The 24,805-nt window shown below is 52.5% G+C and overlaps 2 protein-coding genes across 2 annotated transcripts; one reads left to right on the forward strand and one right to left on the reverse strand.

The window, feature by feature from the left end:
• Positions 1 to 909: 909 nt before the first annotated feature.
• Positions 910 to 19,639, reverse strand: TAF6 (TATA-box binding protein associated factor 6). Its single transcript, XM_028702057.2, has 14 exons — positions 19,482 to 19,639; positions 16,801 to 16,975; positions 15,219 to 15,305; positions 13,376 to 13,529; positions 12,114 to 12,170; positions 11,701 to 11,820; positions 10,476 to 10,618; positions 8,778 to 8,855; positions 7,948 to 8,049; positions 5,833 to 6,015; positions 4,175 to 4,249; positions 3,947 to 4,072; positions 2,902 to 3,075; positions 910 to 1,913 (listed from the first exon to the last, which is right to left on the reverse strand). Exons 2-14 carry the CDS (start codon positions 16,954 to 16,956, stop codon positions 1,311 to 1,313), a joined length of 2,058 nt encoding a protein of 685 aa, XP_028557890.2. The 5' UTR covers positions 16,957 to 16,975; positions 19,482 to 19,639; the 3' UTR covers positions 910 to 1,310.
• MBLAC1 (metallo-beta-lactamase domain containing 1) lies at positions 19,159 to 24,040 on the forward strand. Its single transcript, XM_077917800.1, has 5 exons — positions 19,159 to 19,336; positions 19,406 to 19,683; positions 19,827 to 19,910; positions 21,153 to 22,269; positions 23,537 to 24,040. The coding sequence occupies exons 1-4, from the start codon at positions 19,159 to 19,161 to the stop codon at positions 22,050 to 22,052; spliced, it is 1,440 nt and encodes a 479-aa protein (XP_077773926.1). The 3' UTR covers positions 22,053 to 22,269; positions 23,537 to 24,040.
• Positions 24,041 to 24,805: the final 765 nt, after the last annotated feature.

The raw sequence follows: 24,805 nt of genomic DNA on the forward strand, positions 1-24,805 counted from the left end.
GAATCCCTGGCCACCCAAACCCTTGTTTAAGAACCCACGAAGGAGAGGCCACCCCCTTCTGAGGATCTCACCCTCAGAAAGTTCTTCCAGAGGCACCCCTTTCTCGCTTCTGCCCCAGGCTCTTTTTGGCATGGGTGCTTTTACACAAACCATTTTCCCAGGCCTGGCGCTCTGCCTCTGGTCCCACCCAAGGGACTTCTCCTCCTCCCCTCCTCTCCCTACAGGTGGGCAAAGGTGAGGCCTCTCACCTGCTTCCTCCCGGTGGGTCCAGCGCAGCTTCCTCTTTGTGGGAGGCGCAGGCTGGAGCTTGCAGAGCGGGGCAGGCCCACATCCAGACCTACCAGGGAGCCCCACAGGAAGCTGGCAGAACCGGTCGGGGAGCCAGGATCCCCCACGCCCTGGACTGGCGTGCCAAGAAAGCGCCAGGATGCAGCAAAAGCAAGGGATTCATATGCACACAGGAGCAGCAGATGGAGAACTGGGCTCCCTGCAGTGTCGTCCACCCCAGCGAGATTCTCCCAAGCAGATGTTAGGAAGAACTTCCTGAAGGTAGGAGAGAGGGCCGGGCGCCCTCAGAAGAAGGCGGGCTCTCCTTCCTCAGAGGTTTCTCAGCAGAGGCCGGGTGGGCACCTGTCGGGGATTCCCGTGCTGCAATTCCTGCATTATTATTTCTGGGTTGGGCTGGATGACCCTCGGGGTCCCTTCCAAGTCTAGGACTCTCTGATGGGAGCTGCATCTGCCGCACTCACAGCTGCCTGCTTTGAGTTGGGCCTGCCTTGCCAAGCCCAGGTGGCCATCACAATCTCCCCGTGCCTTTCAAGAGGAAGGGGGTTCCTTTTACTGCGTCCTAGATTTCTTTGGGGGGGGGGGGGGATCCCACAAGGGAAGAGGGCAAACACCACTCTCACAGACAGGTAGAAGAGTCGAGTTTATTGGAACTTAAAAGAGGATCTATTTACAGTTCTGCGACACAGACGAAAGGACAGAGGGGGCTTTCCTACTACACCAAACGTGGGACACCCCCCCAACGTTCACAAACACACACACGCCCCCCCCCCAATTCGGCCCCGCTGCTCGCAGGCAGAAAAAACAACACGCAAGAGTCTCGATTCCTCCTCCTCTGCCCCCCAAGTCGCTCCAAACGTGGGGAGAGAATAGACCCTTAACGTCACGCAGAAGATGTTGAGATACCACCGTTGCCCCCCTTCCTTGGCACGCAGCGGGCAAGGGGAGGTGCTGTGCCGTGTTGCGGCCTCCTTCTCCCCCCCCCCCCCAGCCGTCTTGCGATCCAGGGACGTGCCTGGCCTCCCTCACAGGGAGGGCGTCTGCGGGGACTCCGGCACCAAGCCCTGCGCCCCGTTGGCCTTGGCCAGGAAGGCGGTGGCGGCGGAGGTGCTGGCGCTGCTGCCGGGGGGCGGGGGGCTCTCGACGTGCTCCTGTTTGATGCCGCCTGCCAGGGCCAAGCCGCCAGCCCCCGAGGAGGAGGAGGAGGAGGGCGAGAGCTGGGCGGCCCCCGCTCCTTTGCCCTCGGCGGCGGCGGGCAGCGAGACCACGATGTACTTCTGGACGCTGCCCGAGACAGGGGGGCTGGGGGCGGCCTGCCCGCCGGAGACCAGCTTGACCAGGGGCTGGGTGCTGGGCACAGTGGTAGTGACGGGGGAGGTGGAGGTGCAGGCGGGGCCCCCGCTGAGCGTGATCACCTGCTGCGAGGTGGGCGTCCCGGAGGCCGAGGAGGACATGACGATGAACTTGGTGGGCGGCGGGGAGGGCTGGGTGGGGGTGGCCGGCCGGGCAGAGACCAGCGTCTGCATGGGGAGGGCAAGGGAGCCGGGCATCTTGATGATGCTGGGGGCCCGCGAGGCGCTGCCGGAGCCCCCCTGGGGGGCCTGGGACAGGGTCAACGTGGGGCGAGGCTGCGGAGAGACAGAGAGACAGAGAGAGGATCACAGGTGGGGTTAGATTTTCCCTCCCAGGTTCATTTTAATCTTGTTTTTTAAACTGTATTTCAATCAATTGTTTTATAGCTGGTGTTTGGCTGGGGAGGAATAATAATAATAATAATAATAATAATAATAATAATAATAATAATAATAATAATAATACAGTGGTACCTCGGGTTACATACGCTTCAGGTTACACATTCTGCTAACCCAGAAATAGTGCTTCAGGTTAAGAACTTTGCTTCAGGATAAGAACAGAAATCGTGCTCCGGCGGCACGGTGGCAGCGAGAGGCCCCATTAGCTAAAGTGGTGCTTCAGGTTAAGATCAGTTTCAGGTTAAGTACGGACCTCCGGAACGAATTAAGTACTTAACCCGAGGTACCACTGTAATAATAATTTTTTATTTATACCCTGCCCATCTGGCTGGGTGGCTTCCAACAAAATGTTAAAATACAATAGCCCTTCAGATATGAAAAGCTTCCCTAAACAGGGCTGCCTTCAGATGTCTCCTAAAAGTCTGGCAGGTGTTTTTTCCCATCTGGTGGGAGGGAGTTCCACAGGGCGGGCACCACTACTGAGTGTGAGTTCCTTCAGTGGCGGGGCAGATGCACTCTGCACATGCACAGATGGCACCCAGTCTTCCTAATGGATCCTAGGCGTGCACACCACAGACCCCAGGCCCTTGTTCCAGGCCCTAATAATAATAATAGTGACAATAATTTATTATTTATACCCCGCATATCTGGATGGTTTCTGCAGCCATTCTGGGCGGCTTCCAACAAAACACTAAAATACAGTAACCTATTAAACATTAAAAGTTTCCCTGAACAGGGCTGCCTGTTTAAATAAAATTTAAATATTTATTTAAAATTTATTATGATTATGAAGGGAGAGGGGAACCGCAGCCATGGGTGGGACCCGGAGCCCGTGGGTGCTTGGGGGTGGGGGTTCTGCCCTTACCTGGGTGATGGTGAGGGTGGTCCTGTTCACCTGCTGCGCCTGCATGGCTGCCTGGGCGCGAGCCTTGACCACGTGGGTGCACAGGAGCGTGCCCAGCGCCCCGTACTCCGCCCGGTAGGCCTCCTGGTTGTCGGGCTGGGGGCGCAGCTTCGCCAGGACCGGAGCACAGTGTTTCTGCAGTGGCGGGGAGGACGTAGGAGAGACTTAAGAAGAACCACCCAAGCCCAGCATCCCGCCCTCGCGGCAGCCGTAAGCGACTAAGAACCCGGGAATTGAGAAAGACTGTCCCTGGATGTGGAGGTTCCATCGAAAGAGCAGAAGAGCCCTGAAGCTCTTGGAGCCTATCCCCCCGTCCTGCCCTCACAGATGCCAAGTAGATGCCCTTGGCAAGCCAGCAAGCAGGATTCAAGCGCAGGGAAGTTGCGCAGGAGGAGATTGATGTACTGCCCAGACCGTGCGCTCAGAAATATTTTTCTGAATCTCCCACCCATGTTGTTCTCCTTGCCGCATGCAGTAACACATGAATCTGACCTTTGAAGTTTGTAAGTAAAGAGTTTAAGCTTACTAACGGTGTGGTCTGTTCGTTGCGAGAGGGGCAGAGAAGGGCAGCGCCGTTAAGTGGACTAAATGGGATGTTTAAAGGATCTAACTGCCTATATAGGGGACGGCTAAGTCGGTAGAGCATGAGACTCTTAATCTCAGGGTTGTGGGTTCAAAAGGTTCTCGCGTTGCAGCGGGTTGGACTAGATGACCCTTGGTGTCCCTTCCAACCAATTCTACTGTATTCCTCATGCTTCATCACTGGGCTGCATGATTCTGTGACCTTAATACTTTTCTGGGAGCTCCCCTCTTGCTGGAGAGATTGTCCGGCCCCACACTTTGGATCTAGGGCTCCAGCCGATCAATTACCCCACATGGGTAACCTATATTTTCCTCCCCACAGCTTCTCCCTGTGCTTGGAACCAGCTTTTTCTCTGTACGCACGCAAGCCATTCGGCAGCAGCCCCCCCCCCCAACACACACACCCCGCCGGCTGCCCCCTTACCAAGAGGAGGCTCTGGACGTGGTCGGCCCCGATCTTGTCAATGTTGCTGACGACCGGCCCCTCGAGGACGGAGCGGACCCTCTCCCCCTCCACCTGCAGCCGTGGCAGGATGAGGGTCTTGATCACCTGGGGAGGCAGGAGGAGAGAGAGTGAGGGGGGAGATGTGAGCCTGGCTTGCCCCCCCGGGATGCCCCTGCCGTGCCCATAGCCGGCTCTCAGGCTACTCACGTCGTGCCCCAGCTCAGCCAGCCCTGCGATGGAGCCGTAGCGCGTGGTCCAGGGGGTCTTCTCGTCCACCCAGCTCTAGTGGGGGAAGAAGAGAGAGAGAGAGAGAGGAGTCAGGGGTAGGGGAGGGGGCTCCCAAAATGCGTATTTTGATCTGATTCCGCAGGGCCTGTAAGACAGAGTTGTCCCGCCTTGGCCTTTGGCTTGGAAGCAACTTGATCCCTTCCCCTCTTTCCTTTCCTGTGATGGAACTCCTATTTGGGGTCTTCCCTGGCTTTTTTCTGGCCCATGTAGGACCAGTCTGGAAGGGACGCTGGTGGCGCTGTGGGTTAAACCACAGAGCCTAGGACTTGCCGATCAGAAGGTCGGCGGTTCGAATCCCCGCGACGGGGTGAGCTCCTGTTGCTCGGTCCCAGCTCCTGCCAACCTAGCAGTTTGAAAGCACGTCAAAGTACAAGTAGATAAATAGGTACCGCTCTGGCGGGAAGGCAAACGGCGTTTCCGTGTGCTGCTCTGGTTCGCCAGAAGCGGCTTGGTCCTTCTGGCCACATGACCCGGAAGCTGTACGCCGGCTCCCTCGGCCAATAAAGCAAGATGAGTGCCACAACCCCAGAGTCATCTGGACCTAATGGTCAGGGGTCCCTTTACCCTTTACCTTTAGGACCAGTCTGGACAGTTGGCCTTGAAGACTTGATGTTTTCATCCCCCAAAAAGTTTTTGATTTTCTGCTGAAATGTGGCTGCGTTTTAACATTGTGTTTTAATCTTGTTTTTAAGTTGTATTTTAATCCATTGCTTTTATATCTGGTGTTAGCCCCCCTGAGCCTGGTCTTGGCTGGGGAGGGCGGGGTACAAATAAAAAATATATATTATTTATTATATGAACAGGAGGAGAGCCTGGCTGGTGGATCAGGCCAAAGGGGGCTCATTTAGCATTCTGTTCTCACAGCAGCCAACCAGTGCCTATTATAGGAAAGCTGCAGGCAGGATTCGAACACAAGAGCAACTCTCCCCCCTCCTGCATTTTCCAGGAAGTGGGATTCAGAAGCATCACTGCCTCCGACTGGGGAGGCAAAGCAGAGCCACCCTGACAACAACAACAATAATTATTATTATTTATGACTTATACCCTGCCCATCTGGCCAGGGCTCCCCAGCCACTCTGGGCGGCTCCCAAGAGAGTATTAAAAACACCATAAAACATAAATGACTTCCCTAAACAGGGCTGCCTTCAGATGTCTTCTAAAAGTCAGATAGTTCTTTATCTCCTTGACATCTAATGGGAGGGCGCCACCACCGAGAAGGCCCTGTGCCTGGTTCCCTCTAACCTCATTTCTCGCAGGGAGGGAACCGCCAGAAGGCCCTCAGTGCTGGACCTCAGTGTCCGGGCTGAACAATGGGGGTGGAGACACTCCTTCAGGTATACAGGACCGAGGCCGTTTAGGGCTTTAAAGGTTAGCACCAACACTTTGACTTGTGCTCGGAAACGTCCTGGGAGCCCTCGATAGCCCTGCCCTCCGCCATGAATTCCCCCGACCCTCTTTTAAAGCCCTCCAAGACGGTGCCCCTCGCTGCCTGCAGTGGCAGGGTGTTCCACAGTCCAACTCAACCTCCCCACGCTCAGCTCCACCGGAGGCCCGCGCGTTCCGGCGTTAAAATGCACCTTAGTGAAGGTCTTGGTGATGCGCGACTGAATGTTGTTTGTGGTGGTGCTGAAGTTCTTGCAGATCTGGGCGATGAGCCGGGCAGCGAAGTCCCGCAGCGCCCAGTGGTTGTCCACGTCCGGCCGAAGGCACAGCTGGCGGCTGACGATGCAGGTCATGACGGCCGGGATCAGTTCGTGGAGCTGCCAGGGGGTGGGGAAGAAAAGAGGCCCATGGCGTTAAGGTCAGCGCCCGCTCCCGATTCACTTTGGGGCACCCCAAGACACCCCCCCACACCCAGGGCTGGACGAGGAAGAGGAAGGGCCGTTTCAGCCAGAGGCTAAGACCCGCTAGCAGCAGGGAGAGGCTCACCCACCTGCCCAGTGGCCCCCCAGAGAGAGCAGGGCTGGATTAAGACCGTTCGCACTCAAAAAGATTTTGGTGCCCCTGTATATACCTAATTCAAAGGATAATAAAAACCCAAGCTGCTTGCAGACAGAGACTTTTTTTGGACCAATACAGTCATAAGTAAAGGTAAAGGGACCCCTGACCATTAGGTCCAGTCATGGCCGACTGGGGTTGTGGCGCTCATCTCGCTTTGTTGGCCGAGGGAGCTGGCGTACAGCTTCCGGGTCATGTCGCCAGCATGACTAAGCCGCTTCTGGCGAACCAGAGCAGCGCACGGAAACGCCGTTTACCTTCCCGCTGGAGTGGTACCTATTTATCTACTTGCACTTTGACGTGCTTTCGAACTGCTAGGTTGGCAGGAGCAGGGACTGAGCAACGGGAGCTCACCCCGTCGTGGGGATTCGAACTGCCGACCTTCTGATCGGCAAGCCCTAGGCTCTGTGGTTTAACCCACAGCGCCACCTGCGTCCCAATACAGTCATACCTTGGGTTAAAGGTGCTTCAGGTTGAGCGTTTTCAAGTTACGCTCCACAGCAACCCAGAAGTAACGGAGCACGTTACTTCCGAGTTCTGCCGCTTGAGCATGCGCAGACGCTCAAAATGACGTCACACACATGCGCGCAAGCGGCAAAACGCAACCCGCACACACGCAGTCGTGTCTTACGTTCTACTCAGGATGCAAACAGGGCTCCAGAATGGATCCCGTTCGCATCCAGAGGTACTGCTGTATGACGATTATCTGGAACGAGTTGATACGTAAATATTAATAGCCTGCTACATTTTGTATTTATTCAGATAATATAATTTATAAAAGAATGAAAATGTTTTTTTAAATTGTCCAGTAGCACCTTATGGACCAACTAAGTTTGCTCTGGGTAAAAGCTTTCGTGTGCATGCACACTTCTTCAGATACACTGAAACAGAAGTCGCCAGACCCTTGTATATAGTGGGAGGGTGGGGTGGGGTATTTCTCAGAAGGGTAGTGGGAGATGGGTGATTGACTCAATGGGTATGGTAAACCTGTGGACGACTGTTAACAACTGCTTATAAAAGAATGTGTGGGTTAGGGTAATTTTCACCTTGATCGGATCCTCAAAACTAATCTTACGTAACACACCTGCTTCTGTACTTTGTCGAGAACAGGCGTCCGGCTTGCCTAGTTGCTCTGCTGAGATTTCTAGCTGAGAAAAGGAACGCTCAGCTGAGCCATTTGTGACCGTTCTTGTTAAACATACACCAAGGCAAATACAGTGGTACCTTGGTTTAAGAACAGCTTAGTTTATGAACAGCTTGGATTAAGAACGCTGCAAACCCGGAAGTAGGTGTTTTGGTTTGTGAACTTTGCCTTGGAATAAGAACATGTTCCGCTTCCTGTTGAGGGTGTCCCATTTGTAAATTGAGTCCCCCGCTGCTGTGGGAAAGCATGCCTTGGTTTAAGAAGGCTTCGGTTTAAGAATGGACTTCTGGAACGGATTACGTTCGTAAACCAAGGCACCACTGTATACCAAAGCATTTAGATGAGGCACGCTCGATATAGTCTCCTACACTTATTTAATAAGTTCAGCCTTTTTCTCCCCCCCCCACCGGTGGAACCTGGTTCAGTGGCACCATGTGGCCCATGGACCATGTCTGTGGTTCCCCCCTTACTCTGATGCCCTAAGAACGGGCTTATTTTGCTTAATGGTCCCTCCATCCCTGAGAGAGAGAGAGAAGAGAGAGAGGCTCACGTATTTCTCCAGGTAGAGGGTGGGGTTGTCCATCAAGGCCTTCACCATCCGCATCAGGTAGATCAGCAGAGCCAGGTTGTTCTGTACCACGTTCACCCGCACCTGGAGGGAGGCAGGGACAGGGACCTCAGGTGAGGGGCTCCAGATCAGACTGGGAAAGGCAGCTGGCAGCTACAGAGATACGCCTCTAGGCACCTTTTTCCATATGTGGTGGACATGTACATTGGTAAAGGCTTTCTGGGAAATGGTATACTGTATTTTTCGCTCCATAAGACACACTTTTTTCTTCCTAAAAAGAAAGGGGAAATGTCTGTGCGCCTAATGGAGCGAATGCGTAGTCCCTGGAGCCGAATTGCCCAGGGGCGAAAAGCAGATCATGCTCTCTTTTTTGTGAAAGAGGGAAGTGGGTGTTGAAACAAAGCCGCTGATCATTTGCCGATCAGGAGAGAGATAAGGGACGCTAGAGATAAAGGAGGCTGCCAGGGAGGGGGAGGTAAAGACAGCCAACTTGCAAAGGGGGGAAACAGGAAGACTAAAGCAATAAGGAGAGAAATTAGAAGAAAAGGAGGAGCAAAAAACTGCTCCAGCTAAGGAAAAGACACTAAGGCAAACCAGAGGGAAGGGAGTGTTGAAAGGAAGCAGCTGATCGGTGGGATCCAGAGGGAGATAAGGGATGCTAGCGATAAAGGAGGCTGCCTGGGAATGGGGATGTAAAAGCCTATGGATCCTCAGGATTTTTACATTGGGTCACCCCAAATTCACCATCAGATCACATGGCATGCCCATGACTTTTCTAAAATCCAACCCCCCTTTGCACCCAAGCCCCTCACCCCTTCGGAGATGAACGTGCTGAAGCGAGGCAGCATCTGGTACAGGCCGGGGTCTGTGGCGATGCTCTGAAGAGCCTCCTGCAGAAAAAAGGCAGAGCGTCAGGAATCAGGGAGGGCATTACAGCCGGAATAAGGCCACTGGCATCCTCACAGTGGCCGACCCAAGACCCCAAAGGGAAGAAAGCCCCCAAGGAGGGTGCAAGGGCAGCCGTCTCCTCCCGCTCTTGTTCTCCGCCATTCTGAGGTAGACTGGCTTTGTCCATGGAGGCTCCACGTGGGAAACGTAGGAAACTTGGCCAGCATCCTGGTCTCACAACCAGACACCCCAAAGGGAACCCCACAAGCAGGATCCGAGCAACAGAGCAATGGTCTCCCTTCCTGTGGTTTCCAGCCACAGGCCTCAAAAAGTGTTGGACTCCACTTCCCATGATGCATCAGCGCTGGGAATACTGGCTGCTGGGAATTGTAGTCCAAGTCACCAGCAGGAGGGCTCCAGGGTGGGATTACAGTGGTACCTTGTTTTGAGTCTGGGGTCCGTTCCAGAGCCCCGGACGCTCAACAAAACCCTGTTCTGCGCACCCAAGTGAGCGGTTTTGCGCTTCTGCACATGCGCAAGCGGCAAACCCAGAAGTAACCCGTCCCGGTACTTCCAGGTTTGCTGCGGACGTTCCACAAAATGGACGCTAAGTGGGGCGGACTCACAGCGAGGTACTACTGTATAAACTGGCCACACGAGCCCCTCACTCCCCCTTCTCCAAGGCACTGCGGTGGTGGAGGGAGAGCTAAGAAGATTCAGGACAAATAAAAGCACTTCTTGAAAGACCTCCATTGGCTCCCAGTACCTTTCCAAGCACAATTCAAAGTGTTGGTGCTGACCTTGAAAGCCCTAAACGGCCTCAAAGGCCCAGTATACCTGAAGGAGCATCTCCACCCCCATCATTCTGCCTGGACGCTGAGGTCCAGCTCCGAGGGCCTTCTGGCGGTTCCCTCATTGCGAGAAGTGAGGCTACAGGGAACCAGGCAGAGGGCCTTCTCGGTGGTGGCGCCCACCCTGTGGAACGCTCTCCTTTCAGATGTCAAGGAAATAAACAACTACCTGACATTCAGAAGACATCTGAAGGCAGCCCTGTTCGGGGAAGTTTTTAATGTGTGACATTTTAGTGTATTTTTGGTCTTTGTTGGAAGCCGCCCAGAGTGGCTGGGGAAACGCAGCCAGATGGGTGGGGTACAAATAATATATTATTATTATTATTCATGCAGCGCAGGGTTAAGCTGTGGAACTCCCTGCCACAGCAGGCTGGGACGGCCACCAACCTGGCTTTAAAAGAGGATTAGGCAAATTAAGGAAGGAAAGAGGGCTCCAAGCCACAATGGCCACGCTCTGCCACAACAGCAGGCACTCTGAATCCCAGTTGCTGGCAACAACAGGAGAGGAGAGGGTGCACGTGCTCAGATCCTGCTTGCCTGCTTCCCATAACGGGCACCTGGCTGCCCACTGCAAGAAGAGGGTGCTGGACCAGATGGCCAACCGCTGGCCTGATCCTGCTGCCAGGCTCTTCCTCTACCCTAAGCCAGCTGAGCTTGGATTCAGAGCCGGCTTTCCTCTGGGCAGGAGCAGGTCCCCAACTCCTGCGACTGCTGCCTTGTGCAGGGGGCTGGACTAGAGGATCTCGGGGGTTCCCTTCCACGGTTCCTCACCGCCCGCTTCGCCTCGCAGGAGCCCACGCAGGCCTCCGTGATCTCCTTGTAGTACAGCTGCTGCTCAACAGAGAGCTCGTGGATGCTCCGAGGCTTCAGCTTCAGGGGGGCGCCCTCCAAAAGGGGGCCCTTCTTCTCTTTGCCTGGCAGGGAGGGAAGGAGGGCAGGGTCACGGCGGGGCAGCAAAGGGTTTGGCAGCTGGCGCGGGTCCAATTAACCAGCTGGAGATCTGTGGGCGCCAGGTTGGTTGATGACGGACATCTCCATCTGGCTGACCCCTCCAGCTTCCTTACGCAGGTCAACAATGTCTAGGCAACACGACGACCATATACATACGTAACAGGCAATCGTTATAGAATTCCTTCAAACGATAACAAGTTCAAAATGAACTCTTAGACTCAAAGTCTCTAAAATCCTGAGAATCCATGTGGATCTGTGCTTTGTAACCAGGTTTTTGCGCCATTGCGGCCCCACAAAACAGTGGATGCGTGATTTTTTTGCTGCAGGCTGTAGCCATGAACATGCTATGTGATCTGATGGTGAATTTGGGGTGACCCAGTGCAAAAATCCTGAGGATCCATGGGCTTTTACCTACCCCTCCCAGGCAGCCTCCTTTATTGCTAGCCTCCCTTATTTCTCTCCCGATAGCACAGATCAGCTGTTTCCTTTCAACACTCCTTTCCCTCTTGTTTGCCTTAGTGTCTTTTCCTTTTTTGCTCCCCCTTTTCTTCTAATTTCTCTCCTCATTGCTTTGGTCTTCCTGTTTCCCCCCCTTTGCAAGTTTGCTGTCTTTACCCCCCCCTCCCAGGCAGCCTCCTTTATCTCTAGCGTCCCTTATCTCTCTCCCCGATCGGCAAACAATCAACGGCTTTGTTTCAACACCCCCTTCCCTCTTTCAAAAAAAGAGAGCATGATTTGCTTTTCACCCCTGGGCAATTTGGCTCCAGGGACCACGCATTCGCTCCGTAAGGCGCACAGGCATTTCCCCTTACTTTTTAGGAAGAAAAAAGTGTGTCTTATGGAGCGAAAAATACGGTGCCTTGCCCAGTCCACATTTTAGCAGCTTCTCTGCAAGAATATCACAGGGGACTGTGACAAGAGCCTTCCTGAAATCAAGATACACTACATCCACAGCGTTCCCCTGATCCACCAAGCTGGTAACTCCATCAAAAAAATAAATGGGCAAACATTTATCAAAATACAGAGCACTGCTGCCCTGCCTGACCTTTGCCATCGGGGGCCGCGGTGGTCTGCCCTTTGCCCCTGAGGGCGCCGTCCTCCTCCTGTCCTGGTTTCGTTGCCTTGAGGGGCTCGGTGGCCTCTGTTTTCTGCTGCTCCTTCGGGGCTGGAGAGGAAGGGGAAAAGATGGATTGAGGTCAGGGTCTGCTGCTTCTTTGTGTAAATGAAGTTTCGTTTATTGACTTCCTAATGTGCACCAAACAGAGAGAATGCTCCTAACATGGGAAGTCCCATTAAATTTGGCAGAATATTTGGATTATTGGATATGTATATGTATAATTTGGAATATTTAATGTGATTGGATTGGATTGTTAAAGTGGAAAACTTAATAAAAATGATTTTTTTAAAAAAGAAAGTGCCCCATCAGATTCACGGCATCAACCGAAGCAGGCGACTCACCTGGGGGTGGGTTTTCAGGGATGGCGGGCTGGACCCCCTCGATGCTCAGCCAGTGGGCTACGAGAGAGGGGAAAAGAAACCTCAGAGAGAAACAGAGAAGCAAACCTTCACACGCTTTTGCTCAGCTGCCGACCCACAAGCTTGAGGATCCCAGCGCGGATCTCAAGAGTCGCTTCTCCCAGACGCTTGGAAAACACCTCTTCAAAGATCCCTGCATAGCAGGGGGTTGGAATGGATGACCCTTGGGGTACTTTCGAAGTCTACAATTTTAAGGTCCCTCACACCAGGGCCAGAAGGGACTGCCAAGGGTCAAGAATAATAATAATAATAAAAATTATTTCTACCCTGCCCTTCCTGGTTCAAAAACTGGGCTCAGGGCAACTAGCAACAAATTTAAAACACTTAATTATCAAAGCAGCATAAAATACAGTATAAAAACATGAATAACAACAAGGATTATAATAACAAGGACGGCAGTATCCTTGTGAACTCTCTTCCTGGCCCTTAAGATCTACTGTATTTTTCACTCTATAAGACGCACCCAGTTTTTGGAGGAGGGAAACAAGAAAAAAAATATTCTGAATCCCAGAAGCCAGAACAGCAAGAGGGATCGCTGCGCAGTGAAAGCAGCAATCCCTCTCGCTGTTCTGGCTTCTGGAATAGCTGCGCAGCCTGCATTCGCTCCATAAGACGCACACACATTTCCCCTTACTTTTTAGGAGGGGAAAAGTGAGTCTCTTAGAGCAAAAAATACAGTAACTACTACATCAAAGTAACCTACTATCTTCATGTACGGAGGACGCCCGGTGAAGCCACTGGTCTGTGTATGTGACTTGCCAAGCAAGAGAAATTGGACAAGGATGCAGAGGCGTGGATTGATCAGAAATCTTCTCAGAATGGCTCAAACCCAGTCAATGCTTTCATTGCTGGCACAAATGGCTTGCTCCATATTTTTTATAATTCCTCCTAGCCATCCCGCCTGATCACTACAGTGGAGGGCAGTGACTAGCCATTAATAACAATAATAATAATAAGTTTTATTTATACCCCGCCCTCCCCAGCCAAGGCCGGGCTCAGGGCGGCTAACAACCAATAATAAAAACAAGATTAAAATACAACATTAAAACGTTGTGCCTGGTTGCCCTCCATCGCCCTCTCCTCCTGCATGAACGCTGCTTTGCCAGCAGAAGGCACCCACCTTCCCCGGAGCCCACCCTGGATCTGAGTGCCACACAGCCCCTGGGCTCCCACCCCCACCTCACCTTTGAGGCAGACGTCGAGGGGCACGCGAGGCAAGGGGGTGTTGATGATGTCGCTCAGGTCCACCTCTTTCTCCTCGTAGAAGTGCAGCTCGCGCCCTCCGCCGCTGGCGTAGCGGAAGGGGATGAACTCCTGGGCGTGGAAGCCGTACAGCGGCTGTGGCAGAAACAGAGGAAGGAAGTGGGTCAAGGACCCAAAAGGGGTCACCCCGGATAAGGCCCTGCTGCCTCCCTCCCTGAATCCAACTCAAAATGCCGCCTGGCACCCAACCCCGACTTAGCTGGTAGAGCAGGAGACTCTCAATTTCAGGGTCGAGGGTTCAAGCACCACGTTAGGCAAAATATTCCTGCATTGCAGGGGTTTAGTGTTTCCCAACCTTGGGCCTCCAGCTGTTTTTGAACTACAATTCCCATCATTCCTGACCACTGGTCTTGCTAGCTAGGGATGATGGGAGTTGTAGTCCAAAAACAGCTGGAGGCCCAAGGTTGGGAAACACTGAGGTTCCCTCCCAGCTTTGCAATTCTATGAATCTAGGATCGCTCATTCATTTTTAGTTCTTTCCTATGACATGGACCAGGAGAAAAAGCAAATAATGATGGGAAAGTACTGTTAAGTTCGACACAAGGAGCTTTCGAGAACAGGGTCAAAATCTGGGGAGAATGAAAGGGACGCAATTGTACCTGGGGCATGAAAACACAACTGACACAACGAAAGAGGCAGTGAAATAAAGAAAAGGGTCTCGTCCGTTTACAGATGCCGCCAAATGTAAGGAATTTGGCACCCACGTGGCTGCGATGGAAACTCGAAAAATTAGAATATTGTGGAAAATTACCTTTTGAGGCTTTCCCTCCTTATGGAGGGTCTCATTGATGGCTTTCTGCACAACTCTCAGATCAGCAGCTTTCCCCATGATTGTGCTTCCTACTGGACCAGACTGAGAGACCATTTCAAGGCTCAGGAACCCATTGAGGGTGTTGTGGAAAAGCTACTGCACCTTTTCACAATATTCTAATTTTCTGAGATGGTTAATTTGGGGCTTTCATCAGCTGTACACCATAATCATCACAATTATAACAAATAAAGACTTGACGTATCTCGCTTTGCATGTTATGAGTCTACCTCATAGGTAAAGGTAAAGGTACCCCTGCCCGTACGGGCCAGTCTTGACAGACTCTAGGGTTGTGCGCCCATCTCACTCAAGAGGCCAGGAGCCAGCGCTGTCCGGAGACACTTCCGGGTCACGTGGCCAGCGTGACAAAGCTGCATCTGGCGAGCCAGCACAGCACACGGAAACGCCGTTTACCTTCCCGCCAGTAAGCGGTCCCTATTTATCTACTTGCACCCGGAGGTGCTTTCGAACTGCTAGGTTGGCAGGAGCTGGGACCGAGCAACGGGAGCGCACCCCGCCGCGGGGATTCGAACCGCCGACCTTTCGATCGGCAAGTCCTAGGTGCTGAGGCTTTTACCCACAGCGCCTCATATATTAGTTTTAATATATCTAAGCTATTTAAGTATATTTAATATATTTAATTTATTTAATATCTTTCACCTTTTAAGCTGAATTACTGAAATATATTAACTTTCCCACAATAGTCTAATTTTTCGAGTTTCAGTTGTATGTGTAATAAAAAATAACCCCCAAATAGAGGTGGGGTCACCCCTTAGCCACTATGCCAATTTCTCTGAGGCAGCAATGAACACACAATCCCAGTTGGAAGGGACCCCACGAGTCATCTAGTCCAACCCCCCATACAACGCAGGAACATGCAGGTCGAGAAGATGGCTCTGCTTCCGCACAAACACCCCCAGCCCTGCCGAAATTGCCCACCCCACCCAAACACTCACCTCCACATTCTTCAGTTTGAGGGCCAAGTCGATGTCTCCGGTGGTGAGGGTCCGGCGTTTGCCCATGCGCATGAATTTCAAGGCATCCTGAGCGGGTGGAAGTCGCAGCGGGGAAAAGAGAGACCGGGCAAAGGGTTGGGTGCGCCTCAAAGAGGGGAGGTTCCACTCCCTCTTCCCCTACCCACCTCCCCAAACCCTGCAGGGCAACCGCCTGCCAATCAACCGATGGCACACTGACGCTTTCTGGGCCCTGCACAGTTAGAAGTCAAGCAGGGTGAGCGGAGGTGAAACGCACAGCCCCACAAACCTTTGGGGTCCTGCGAGTCTTTATTTGAACATGAGAAGAGCATTTACTGCCTCCAAACTTGGCGTCAGAGCGAAGCCATCGTGGCTGGTAGCCCTTGAAAGGCCTCTCCGTCATCTTTCAAAAGCAGCACAATGGCCAGAAACAATCACAATGAGAAAAACTTTATGGAATCATTCAAAACATCAAAACTAACAAGCTGAAGTCTTTGAACGTCTCAGCAAGTCTTTAAATGAATCAAGGTACCTGGCAGAAAGCAAGCTGTGAACAGCTTTGTATAATTAGCAAATGTCTGATTCTGACGTCCAACTCTGAACTCTGAAACAGTGTTTACGGATAACAACTACTGCTTCGTTTTTTAATTTTCAAAGATCTTTATTGCAACTTAGCATATATATATAATAACCAAAATTCCCAATGATTCCCTCACATAAAATATAATACCTAAATTACAACAGCTGCATAATTATACACTTAATTATAAAACCCACCAGCCACCCTCTACTTCCCTCCACAGCAATTCGACTTCTTTATATCTCTTTCTACTTCCCCCCCCCCTGCATTCTATAATAAGTTATTTTTGTTAAATTCTGATTTTCCTTCTTTCTTTATTGGTTTTGTTATTGCTGACATTTTTTACTCTAAGCCTATCAACATGTCATTTTTATAACAATATTTTGACATGTTTCGTTGAATTCTTCATCAGCCAATTAGTTCAACGCTTGTAAGTAGAAAGATATGTAATTTCTTCATTAAACAATCTTTTTTCCCGAATAGATATAATATACATGAGAATGAAAAAAACTCCGGAACAGGGCTCATGCATGATGAAGAATTCAACGAAACAGGACTTGCAGAGACTTCAGTTTCCTAGTTTTGATGTTTTGAATTATTCCATAAAGTTTTCCACATTGTAATTGTTTCCGGCCATCGTGTTGCTTTTGATATTGCTGATTCATATTTTGCAACACAGGGGTTGGTTTGTTTGCTCATCCACTTTCAAAGCTAGCCTTGGTGAAGACCTGATGTTTTCATCCCCCCAAAAAGTTTTTGATTTGAGTTTCTATTGAAATGAGGCTGCATTTTAATGTTTTAATGTTGTATTTTAATCTTGTTTTTAAGTTGTATTTCAATCAATCGGTTGTTAGCTGCCCTGAGCCCAGTCTTGGCTGGAGAGGGTGGGGTATAAATAAAATTATTATTATTATTATTATTATTATTATTAAGCTATCCTGTGGGAGGGAGTTCCGCAGTTGAACTTTGTGTTCAAGTACCGACCTGGGCGATCTCCTTGATGCGGTAGCTGACTTCGTCCGCCAGCATCTGGCAGGTCTCCTCAGGGACCTGCCCAATGCCCATCGACTCGGCCATGGCCTTCATGGACTCGGTGGGCAGCTGCATGTTGCTCAGCTTCATCTTCTTCTCTTCCGCCATCTTGGCTCAACGGCTGCCCCTGCGGGTGGAAAGAACACAAAGATCTGCTCTGGTCACCGGCATCCCTCACTCCAGGCAGACTTCTGCCTCAACCCTCTCAGCCCCCAACATTGGCCAACCCATAGCGAAGCCTTTTCAGTGGTGGCTCCCCGCTGGCGTAACGCCCTCCCTGGAGATGTGCTGCTGCGCCCCCTGCTATTATTGCTTTGCCAACTGATTTTCATGGAGATTTCTGTGGACACGTAAGAAGTACATGCTAAGAAACAAAACCGACATAACAAAACCTAACTGTGAACTCATTATTTTTTGGAGCACGGAAAAGAAACAGAGGCAGCTGAGGAAAGCCAAGAAGATATGGAGATGGTAATCTGGGTAACAAATGGAAGTAGTTTTACGCATTGCAGGCCAGAGACCCCCAATGCTGAACTGCAATGCAGTCATACCTCGGGTTACAGCTGCTTCAGGTTGCATTTTTTCGGGCTGTGGACTGCTGAAACCCAGAAGTACTGGAACGGGTTACTTCCAGGTTTCGGCGGTCGCACATGTGCAGAAGCAATAAATTGCGCTTTGCGCATGCGCAGAAGACCAAATCCCAACCCGCGTGTGTGCAGACGCGCCGCTGCGGGTTGTGGACGCTGTGGGTTGCGAACGTGCATCCCGCATGGATCACGTTCGCAACCTGAGCGTCCACTGTACTTGCCCACAATCTCTCCCTCACTAAGCAGCCCTGTTTAGGGAAGTTTTTAATGTTTGATGTTTTGTCGTGTTTTTAATATTCTGTTGGGAAACCCAGCGAGATGGGCGGGGTATGAATAATAAATTATTACAGTGGTACCTCTGGTTACATACTTACTGTAATTCGTTTTAAACCTGATGGATCTATTTCCAAACATATCTTGCAATGCTAGTGATAATGCACATTAAATACGTGGGAGCCCATTTCAAAACCTAGTCAGGGCTGACCCCCAACCAAGGAGGCTGGAGGAGAGATGCCTCAGCAGCTGCCCGTCTCAATCCTGAGGGGCGGCAGAATGAGGCTCCCCAGGTCCAAAATGGGCACTTCTCTGTCCTGCCTCAGAGTGTAATGGCTGAAAAGGGAAAGCAGGGGGCGGCCAACCTCCCCCCCCCCCCCGGCTCACAGCTGCCTCACCTGAGTCGCTCACCTTGTGCAGTGCAGCCGAAGGAACTCTCAGCCATGGACTATAGAGAATGCAAAAGCGCTGGCCCGCCTGCTGCACGTGCACAGGATCACACCATCCCTCTCTTGCGCGCGCACCTCCCCCCCCAACCAACCAACCACTTGTGGTATCAATAGACACCAGATGCAGAGGTCGCACACGGAACGCCAGACAGTGGTACCTCGGGTTAAGTATTTAATTCGTTACGGACGTCCCTTCTTAACCTGAAACTGTTCTTAACCTGAAGCACCACTTTAGCTATTGGGGCTTCCTGCTGCCGCCGTGCCGCCGGAGCACGATTTCTGTTCTCATCCTGAAGCGAAGTTCTTAATTTGAAGCACAATTTCTGGGTTAGCGGAGTCTGTAACCTGAAGTGTATGTAACCTGAGGTACCGCTGTATTATTATTAGGGGCTTTTGGAAGGAAAACTAAATACTAGGTATTCTGGTGGCTGAATGATGCTCTTCTGGGCAACCCATAAGCCACTGCTTTTACAGTTTTTAAACTATTACTGTGAAGCCACTTGCCACCCTGGGCTCCTTCAGGTGGCGGAAGAGAAGCAGAATAGCCATGGGATAGTTCAAGCCGTGGTTTTCCCAGTAGTGATGTATGGAAGTGAGAGCTGGACCATAAAGAAGGCTGATCGCCAAAGAATGGATGCTTTTGAATTCTGGTGCTGGAGGAGACTCTTGAGAGTCCCATGGACTGCAAGAAGATCCAACCTCTCCATTCTGAAGGAAATCAGCCCAGAGTGCTCACTGGAAGGACAGATCCTGAAGCTGAGGCTCCAATATTTTGGCCACCTCATGAGAAGAGAAGACTCCCTGGAAAAGACCCTGATGTTGGGAAAGATGGAGGGCACAAGGAGAAGGGGACGGCAGAGGACGAGATGGTGGGACAGTGTTCTCGAAGCTACCAGCATGAGTTTGACCAAACTGCGGGAGGCAGTGGAAGACAGGAGGGCCTGGCGTGCTCTGGTCCAGGGGGTCACCAAGAGGCGGACACGACTAAACGACAACAAGCCATGGGAGGTGAGGAGGGAATGGGCGCTCCAAGGGCCGATGCAGCTGAATGCCAGCCCGGCGCCCCAGCCCCTCCCAGCCCCCTGAGCTGCCGGGCTCGCGAGGGGGCCGGACGGAGAGGCGGCGGCGGGACCACCAGGGGGGGGGGGGAGAAGGAGCGGCCGAGCGGCCAGGCAGGAGGTGAGACTGCGCGGGGGACCGAGGAGGGACCCCCAGAGGCCATCTAGTCCACCCCCCCCCGCCATGCAGGAAGCGGCTCGCCCGCTGCCCCGGAGGAGCGGCCCCCGGGGCATGTGCAGAGCGCAGCCCGCGGCGCGCCACTTACCGCCGGCGGAGGCTTCTCTGGCCGCAAATACGGTCCAGCCGCCGCCTCCGGGCGGCGCCCCTACACCCGCATATACGGTAGCCCGACCCAGGCGGCGTCATCCGACGGCGCCCCTGCCCCGCGACGGGGAGACCCAAGCCCCGCCCACTGTGACGCCGCTCAAAGGGCGCCGCGGCAAGTGGAGGAGGAGGAGGAGGAGGAGGTGGGCGGAGCTTCCTTCCTCGCCCCGGCGCCTGGTTGGTCGGGGTGGGTTTTTTATCCACATGCGCATGCGCACTCCTCCTCCTCCTCTCAGGATTGGCGGAGGAAGACGCTGCGGCAAGAGCACAGAGGAGGAGGTGCTAGAGCGGCGCCTGCGTGAGCGCGCGTACTTCCGGTGCGTGCGGCGGACGTGACGTCACGAGGTGGGAAATAGAAAAGAGTCTACAGGTGTATTTACTTCTCTCGCTGTTTGCTTGCAATTTAATTGCTTTTTTCCCCCAATTTTCGTATTTTTCCAGCGGTTCTCGGTTTTGTTTTTCTTTGTTAAAGGGGGTTTGACAGGTATGAATAAATTATTTATTTCTTAAATTCCCCTGCCTCTCTCTAAGGTGGTTTACGGTATGAAAAAAAGGGGGGGGGGGATGCGTAAGGAGCAACAGCCAGAGAGAGAGAGGCAGGCAGGTCAGCCTGGTGCCTCAAGAGATGCAAGGAAGGCGCCAGGGGAGCCTCCCTGGGCAGAGCAGCATCCCACAGACGGGGAGCCACCACAGAGAAGGCCCCGCTCTCACGTTGCCAGGGGGGGAGGCGAACTCCACAGCCACCATCTCCCCACCCCGGATTCCAGGCATGTGCCTCTCAGGGCACCTTTCCTGCCCCCAAAAGTCAAGGGAGCAAAGGGCCATTGCGGTGGCACCTCTTACTAGCCCCAGCCTACCTTCTATTCCTCTGCCTGATCCTCTTGGATGAGCCTGAGTGGTTTTGGATTCAGGGGAGGCTGGGGGGACCACACCTGCACGCATCTGGCCCGTTGTCCTGGGCCAGGTGGGCGGGGGGGGGGTCTCCTTTCACCCCTGATGTTGCCATGGATGGTGCTGTGTCCTCATTTCTCCGGGGGCTTGGTGGGCCACTAGCAACGCTAGTGTATTTTAATGAATTGATGTCTGTTTTTATGCATATTCTGTTGTCTTTATGATGTTAGCTGCTCTGAGCCCGGCCTCAGCTGGGGAGGGCGGGATACAAATAAAAATTTATCATTATTATTTTGCTGTCTGATCCTTTCCTGGCAAAGGGCAGCCTCAGAAATCTCTGCCAGGTTGGCAAGCAGGGCCAAAGTTGCCCCAGCCCCTGGTCAAGGATCCCTGTGTCACAGGCAGTTGGGCTAGATCAGGGGTAGGCAACCTATGGCCCGTGGGCCGGATGCGGCCCAATCACCTTCTCAATCCAGCCTGTGAATGGTCTGGGAATCAGAGTATTTTTTCATGAGTAGAATGTGTGCTTTTATTTAAAATGCATCTCTGGGTTATTTGTGGGGCATAGGAATTCGTTCATTTCCCCTTCCAAAAATATAGTCCAGCCCCCCACAAGCTCTGAGGGATGTTGGACCGGCCCACGGCTGAAAAAGGTTGCTGACCCCTGGGCTAGATGAACTTTGGGGGGACCCTTCTAACTTCCTTATCCTGTTTCTTAAAGGTCTTCAAGATCTGCTTTGCCAGGACCCGCCGGGAATTTTGCCCTCAAACCGTCCCTCCACCAGACAGAAAGAAAGGACCCCCCCCCGGACCCTTTCCCCTCCGGATCTCCCTCTCAATGGCTCTCTGCTCCCCGGCCTCCACCTCTTCGAAGCCACGGACAGCCCCCTTCCCCGCACGGCTGATCCCCGGCTCCCCCTACTCGGTGCTGGTCCTTCAGGAGGGCTTTTCGGAGGAGCTTTGCGACGGCAGCACCCGAGCGGACGGGACCGTCTCCCTGGTCTTGGGTCCCCAGCTCACCCTGGTGGACACAGGAGGTCCCTGGGGCCGTGAGCGGCTGCTGGCGGGGCTGGCCGAGCAGGGCGTGTCCCCTCAAGACGTCCGCCACGTGGTCTGCACCCATGGCCACTCGGACCACGTGGGCAACCTCAACCTCTTCCCCGAGGCCCTGCTGGTCGTGGGCACGGACGTCAGCCGGCCTGATGGACGTTACCTCCCCACGGATCTGCGCCGGGGGCTCCCCTACCCACTCCACGCGGGGCACCTGGAGGTGCTGCCCACCCCGGGCCACACGGGGAACGACGTCAGCCTGCTGGTCCGCGGCACTTCCCTGGGGGACGTCCTGGTGGCAGGAGACCTTTTTGAGCGCGAGGGAGACGAAGGAGAGTGGCAGCCGCTTAGTGAGGACCCAGCGCGGCAGGCAGGGAGCAGGGCCCGTGCCCTGGGCATGGCGGACCTCATTGTGCCAGGGCATGGAGGACCCTTCCAAGTCTTCAGGGAAGGAGGTGGGTCTCGAGGGGAGGGTCTGGGTGGACTCTACAGCCCCAGCCAAGAGCTGCAGAGCTGCTCTGCGTCCCCCAACAAAAATGGTGACCAAGAAGATGAAGGGTTTGGAAACTAAGCCTTGTGAGGAGCGGTTGATGGCGGTGGGGACACTTAGCCTGCTAAAGAGGAGACGGAGAGGAGATATGAGAGGCAACTTCAAATATCTCAAGCACTGCCCCGTGGAAGAAGGTGCCTGCTTCTTTTCTGCCGCTCCAGAGCGCAGGGCCCAAACCAATGGCTTCAAGCTCCAAAAAGGGAGATTCCGACTCAGCGTCAAGAAGAATTTTCTGACGGTGAGAACAGTTTGACAGTGGAAATTCGGGGGGGGGGGTGTTAAGCAGAGGTTGGATGGCCATCTGCCATGGATGCTTTAGCTGAGATTCCTGCGTGAGGTTTCTAGATGACCCTAGGAGTCGCTTCCACCTCTACAATTCTATGAAATAAATAAATATTTTCAAGTACCTGAATTCCAATTAATTCTGGGCTTTTAACCCTTGTACTAAGGGTGGTGCTGTGGGTTAAACCACAGAGCCTAGGACTTGCTGATCAGAAGGTCGGAGGTTCGAATCCCCGCGACGGGGTGAGCTCCCGTTGCTCAGTCCGTGCTCCTGTCCACCTAGCAGTTCGAAAGCACGTCAAAGTGCAAATAGATAAATAGGTACCGCTCCGGCGGGAAGGTAAACGGCATTTCCATGCGCTGCTCTGGTTCGCCAGAAGCAGCTTAGTCCTGCTGGCCACATGACCCGGAAGCTGTACGCCGGCTCCCTCGGCCAATAAAGCAAGATGAGCGCCGCAACCCCAGAGTCGTCCGCGACTGGACCTAACGGTCAGGGGTCCCTTTACCTTTACCTAACCCTTGTACTAACTGCGCCCAGAAACACCTTGACAGTGGCCACAGAAGACCCTCCTCCCTCTGTTTAGTGACCCTGATGGCCTTTTTTGTTTTAACACCCCCCTGCCAGATGCGCCTTGGCTAGCTTGCTTGAGCCTCTTCTGGATCTTGTTCCTTTGCTTCTTGATTTTATCCCCTTAGTGGTCTGGAGGTGGTGGGCAGGACGCAGGATCCCTGTGTTGCAGGAGGTTGTACTAGATGTGGGAACGTTTATATAATTTAGCAGAGTTTAAACGGTCCCCTGTTTGAGTTTGTGCAGCGTCAAGCAGGTTGCTAACTCGTTTGAGTCCTATCAATACCTTCCTGGTTGATAATCCCTTTCTGTCCCTCTTAAAGAAAACACACATGACTCTGAATCATATTAACATAAACTACTTTATTATCAGATTCATTCAGGTTTTACAGAGTTGTTCCTGAAGGCAGGCTTAGGTTACATAACAAATAAACTATATACTAGATAGTAGTGAGTCATGTCGACCACAGCAAACTATGGCAAGTTCTTAAAGAAATGGGAGTGCCTGATCACCTCATCTGTCTCCTGAGAAATCTCTATGTGGGACAAGAAGCTACAGTTAGAACTGGATATGGAACAACTGATTGGTTCAAAATTGGGAAAGGAGTACGGCAAGGCTGTATATTGTCTCCCTGCTTATTTAATTTATATGCAGAATTCATCATGTGAAAGGCTGGGCTGGATGAATCCCAAGTCGGAATTAAGATCGCCGGAAGAAATATCAACAACCTCAGATATGCAGATGACACAACCTTGATGGCAGAAAGTGAGGAGGAATTAAAGAACCTTTTAATGAGGGTGAAAGAGGAGAGCGCAAAATATGGTCTGAAGCTCAACATCAAAAAAACGAAGATCATGGCCACTGGGCCCATCACCTCCTAGCAAATAGAAGGGGAAGAAATGGAGGCAGTGAGAGATTTTGCTTTCTTGGGCTCCATGATCACTGCAGATGGTGACAGCAGCCACGAAATTAAAAGACGCCTGCTTCTTGGGAGAAGGGCAATGACAAACCTAGACAGCGTCTTAAAAAGTAGAGACATTACCTTGCCAACAAAGGTCCTTATAGTTAAAGCCATGGTTTTCCCAGTAGAGATGTATGGAAGTGAGAGCTGGACCATCAAGAAGGCTGATCGCCGAAGAATGGATGCTTTTGAATTCTGGTGCTGGAGGAGACTCTTGAGAGTCCCATGGACTGCAAGAAGATCAAACCTCTCCATTCTTAAGGAAATCAGCCCTCAATGCTCACGGGAAGGACAGATCCTGAAGCTGAGGCTCCACAACTTTGGCCACCTCATGAGAAGAGAAGACTCCCTGGAAAAGATCCTGATGCTGGGAAAGATGGAGGGCACAAGGAGAAGGGGACGACAGAGGACGAGATGGTTGGACAGTGTTCTCGAAGCGACCAGCATGAGTTTGACCAAACTGCGGGAGGAAGTGGAAGACAGGAGTGCCTGGTGTGCTCTGGTCCAGGGGGTCACGAAGAGGGGGACACAACTAAACAACAACAAAGTGAGTCATGAGAAGACTGCATCTGAGCAGTTACCAGTTAACACTCCTTGCAGCAACCAACCAACTGACAAAACTGCCTGCCACACAGAGGCAGTTAGTCCTCTCAGAATGTTGGACTTGACTGACAGCTGTGTATCCCACACTAGATAGCCCTCGGAGGTTTTCCCAACTCTGCAGTGATCCATGCGTTCGTTACTTCAAGGCTGGGCTACTGCAATGCGCTCACTGTGGGGCTTCCCTTACTCTTGATCTGGAAGCTGCCGCTGGTGCAGGATGCTGCAGCACGATTGCTGACGGGACGGAGGCCTTGTCAGTGCACAACACCTGTGCCAGAAATCTGAACTGGCTGCCGGTTTGCTACTGGGCCAAGTTCAAGGCATTACTATTAGCACACAAAAAGCCCTTAACAACTTGG

Source organism: Podarcis muralis, chromosome 13, assembly GCF_964188315.1.
Source record: "Podarcis muralis chromosome 13, rPodMur119.hap1.1, whole genome shotgun sequence".
Taxonomy (NCBI): Eukaryota; Metazoa; Chordata; class Lepidosauria; order Squamata; family Lacertidae; genus Podarcis; species Podarcis muralis.

Bases quoted from the DNA above. Each gene is read 5' to 3' on its own strand.
- TAF6 (XM_028702057.2), bottom strand. From the start codon at position 16,956: ATGGCGGAAGAGAAGAAGATGAAGCTGAGCAACATGCAGCTGCCCACC. The intron at 8,050-8,777 runs GTGAGGGGCTTG...GCCTCCCTCCAG, and splicing joins GCACGTTCATCTCCGAAGGG to GTGCGGGTGAACGTGGTACA. The intron at 1,914-2,901 runs GTAAGGGCAGAA...GTCTCTCCGCAG, and splicing joins CCACCCTCACCATCACCCAG to CCTCGCCCCACGTTGACCCT.
- MBLAC1 (XM_077917800.1), top strand. From the start codon at position 19,159: ATGGGAGGTGAGGAGGGAATGGGCGCTCCAAGGGCCGATGCAGCTGAA. The intron at 19,337-19,405 runs GTGAGACTGCGC...CCCGCCATGCAG, and splicing joins GCCGAGCGGCCAGGCAGGAG to GAAGCGGCTCGCCCGCTGCC. The intron at 19,911-21,152 runs GTGTATTTACTT...TGTTTCTTAAAG, and splicing joins AAATAGAAAAGAGTCTACAG to GTCTTCAAGATCTGCTTTGC.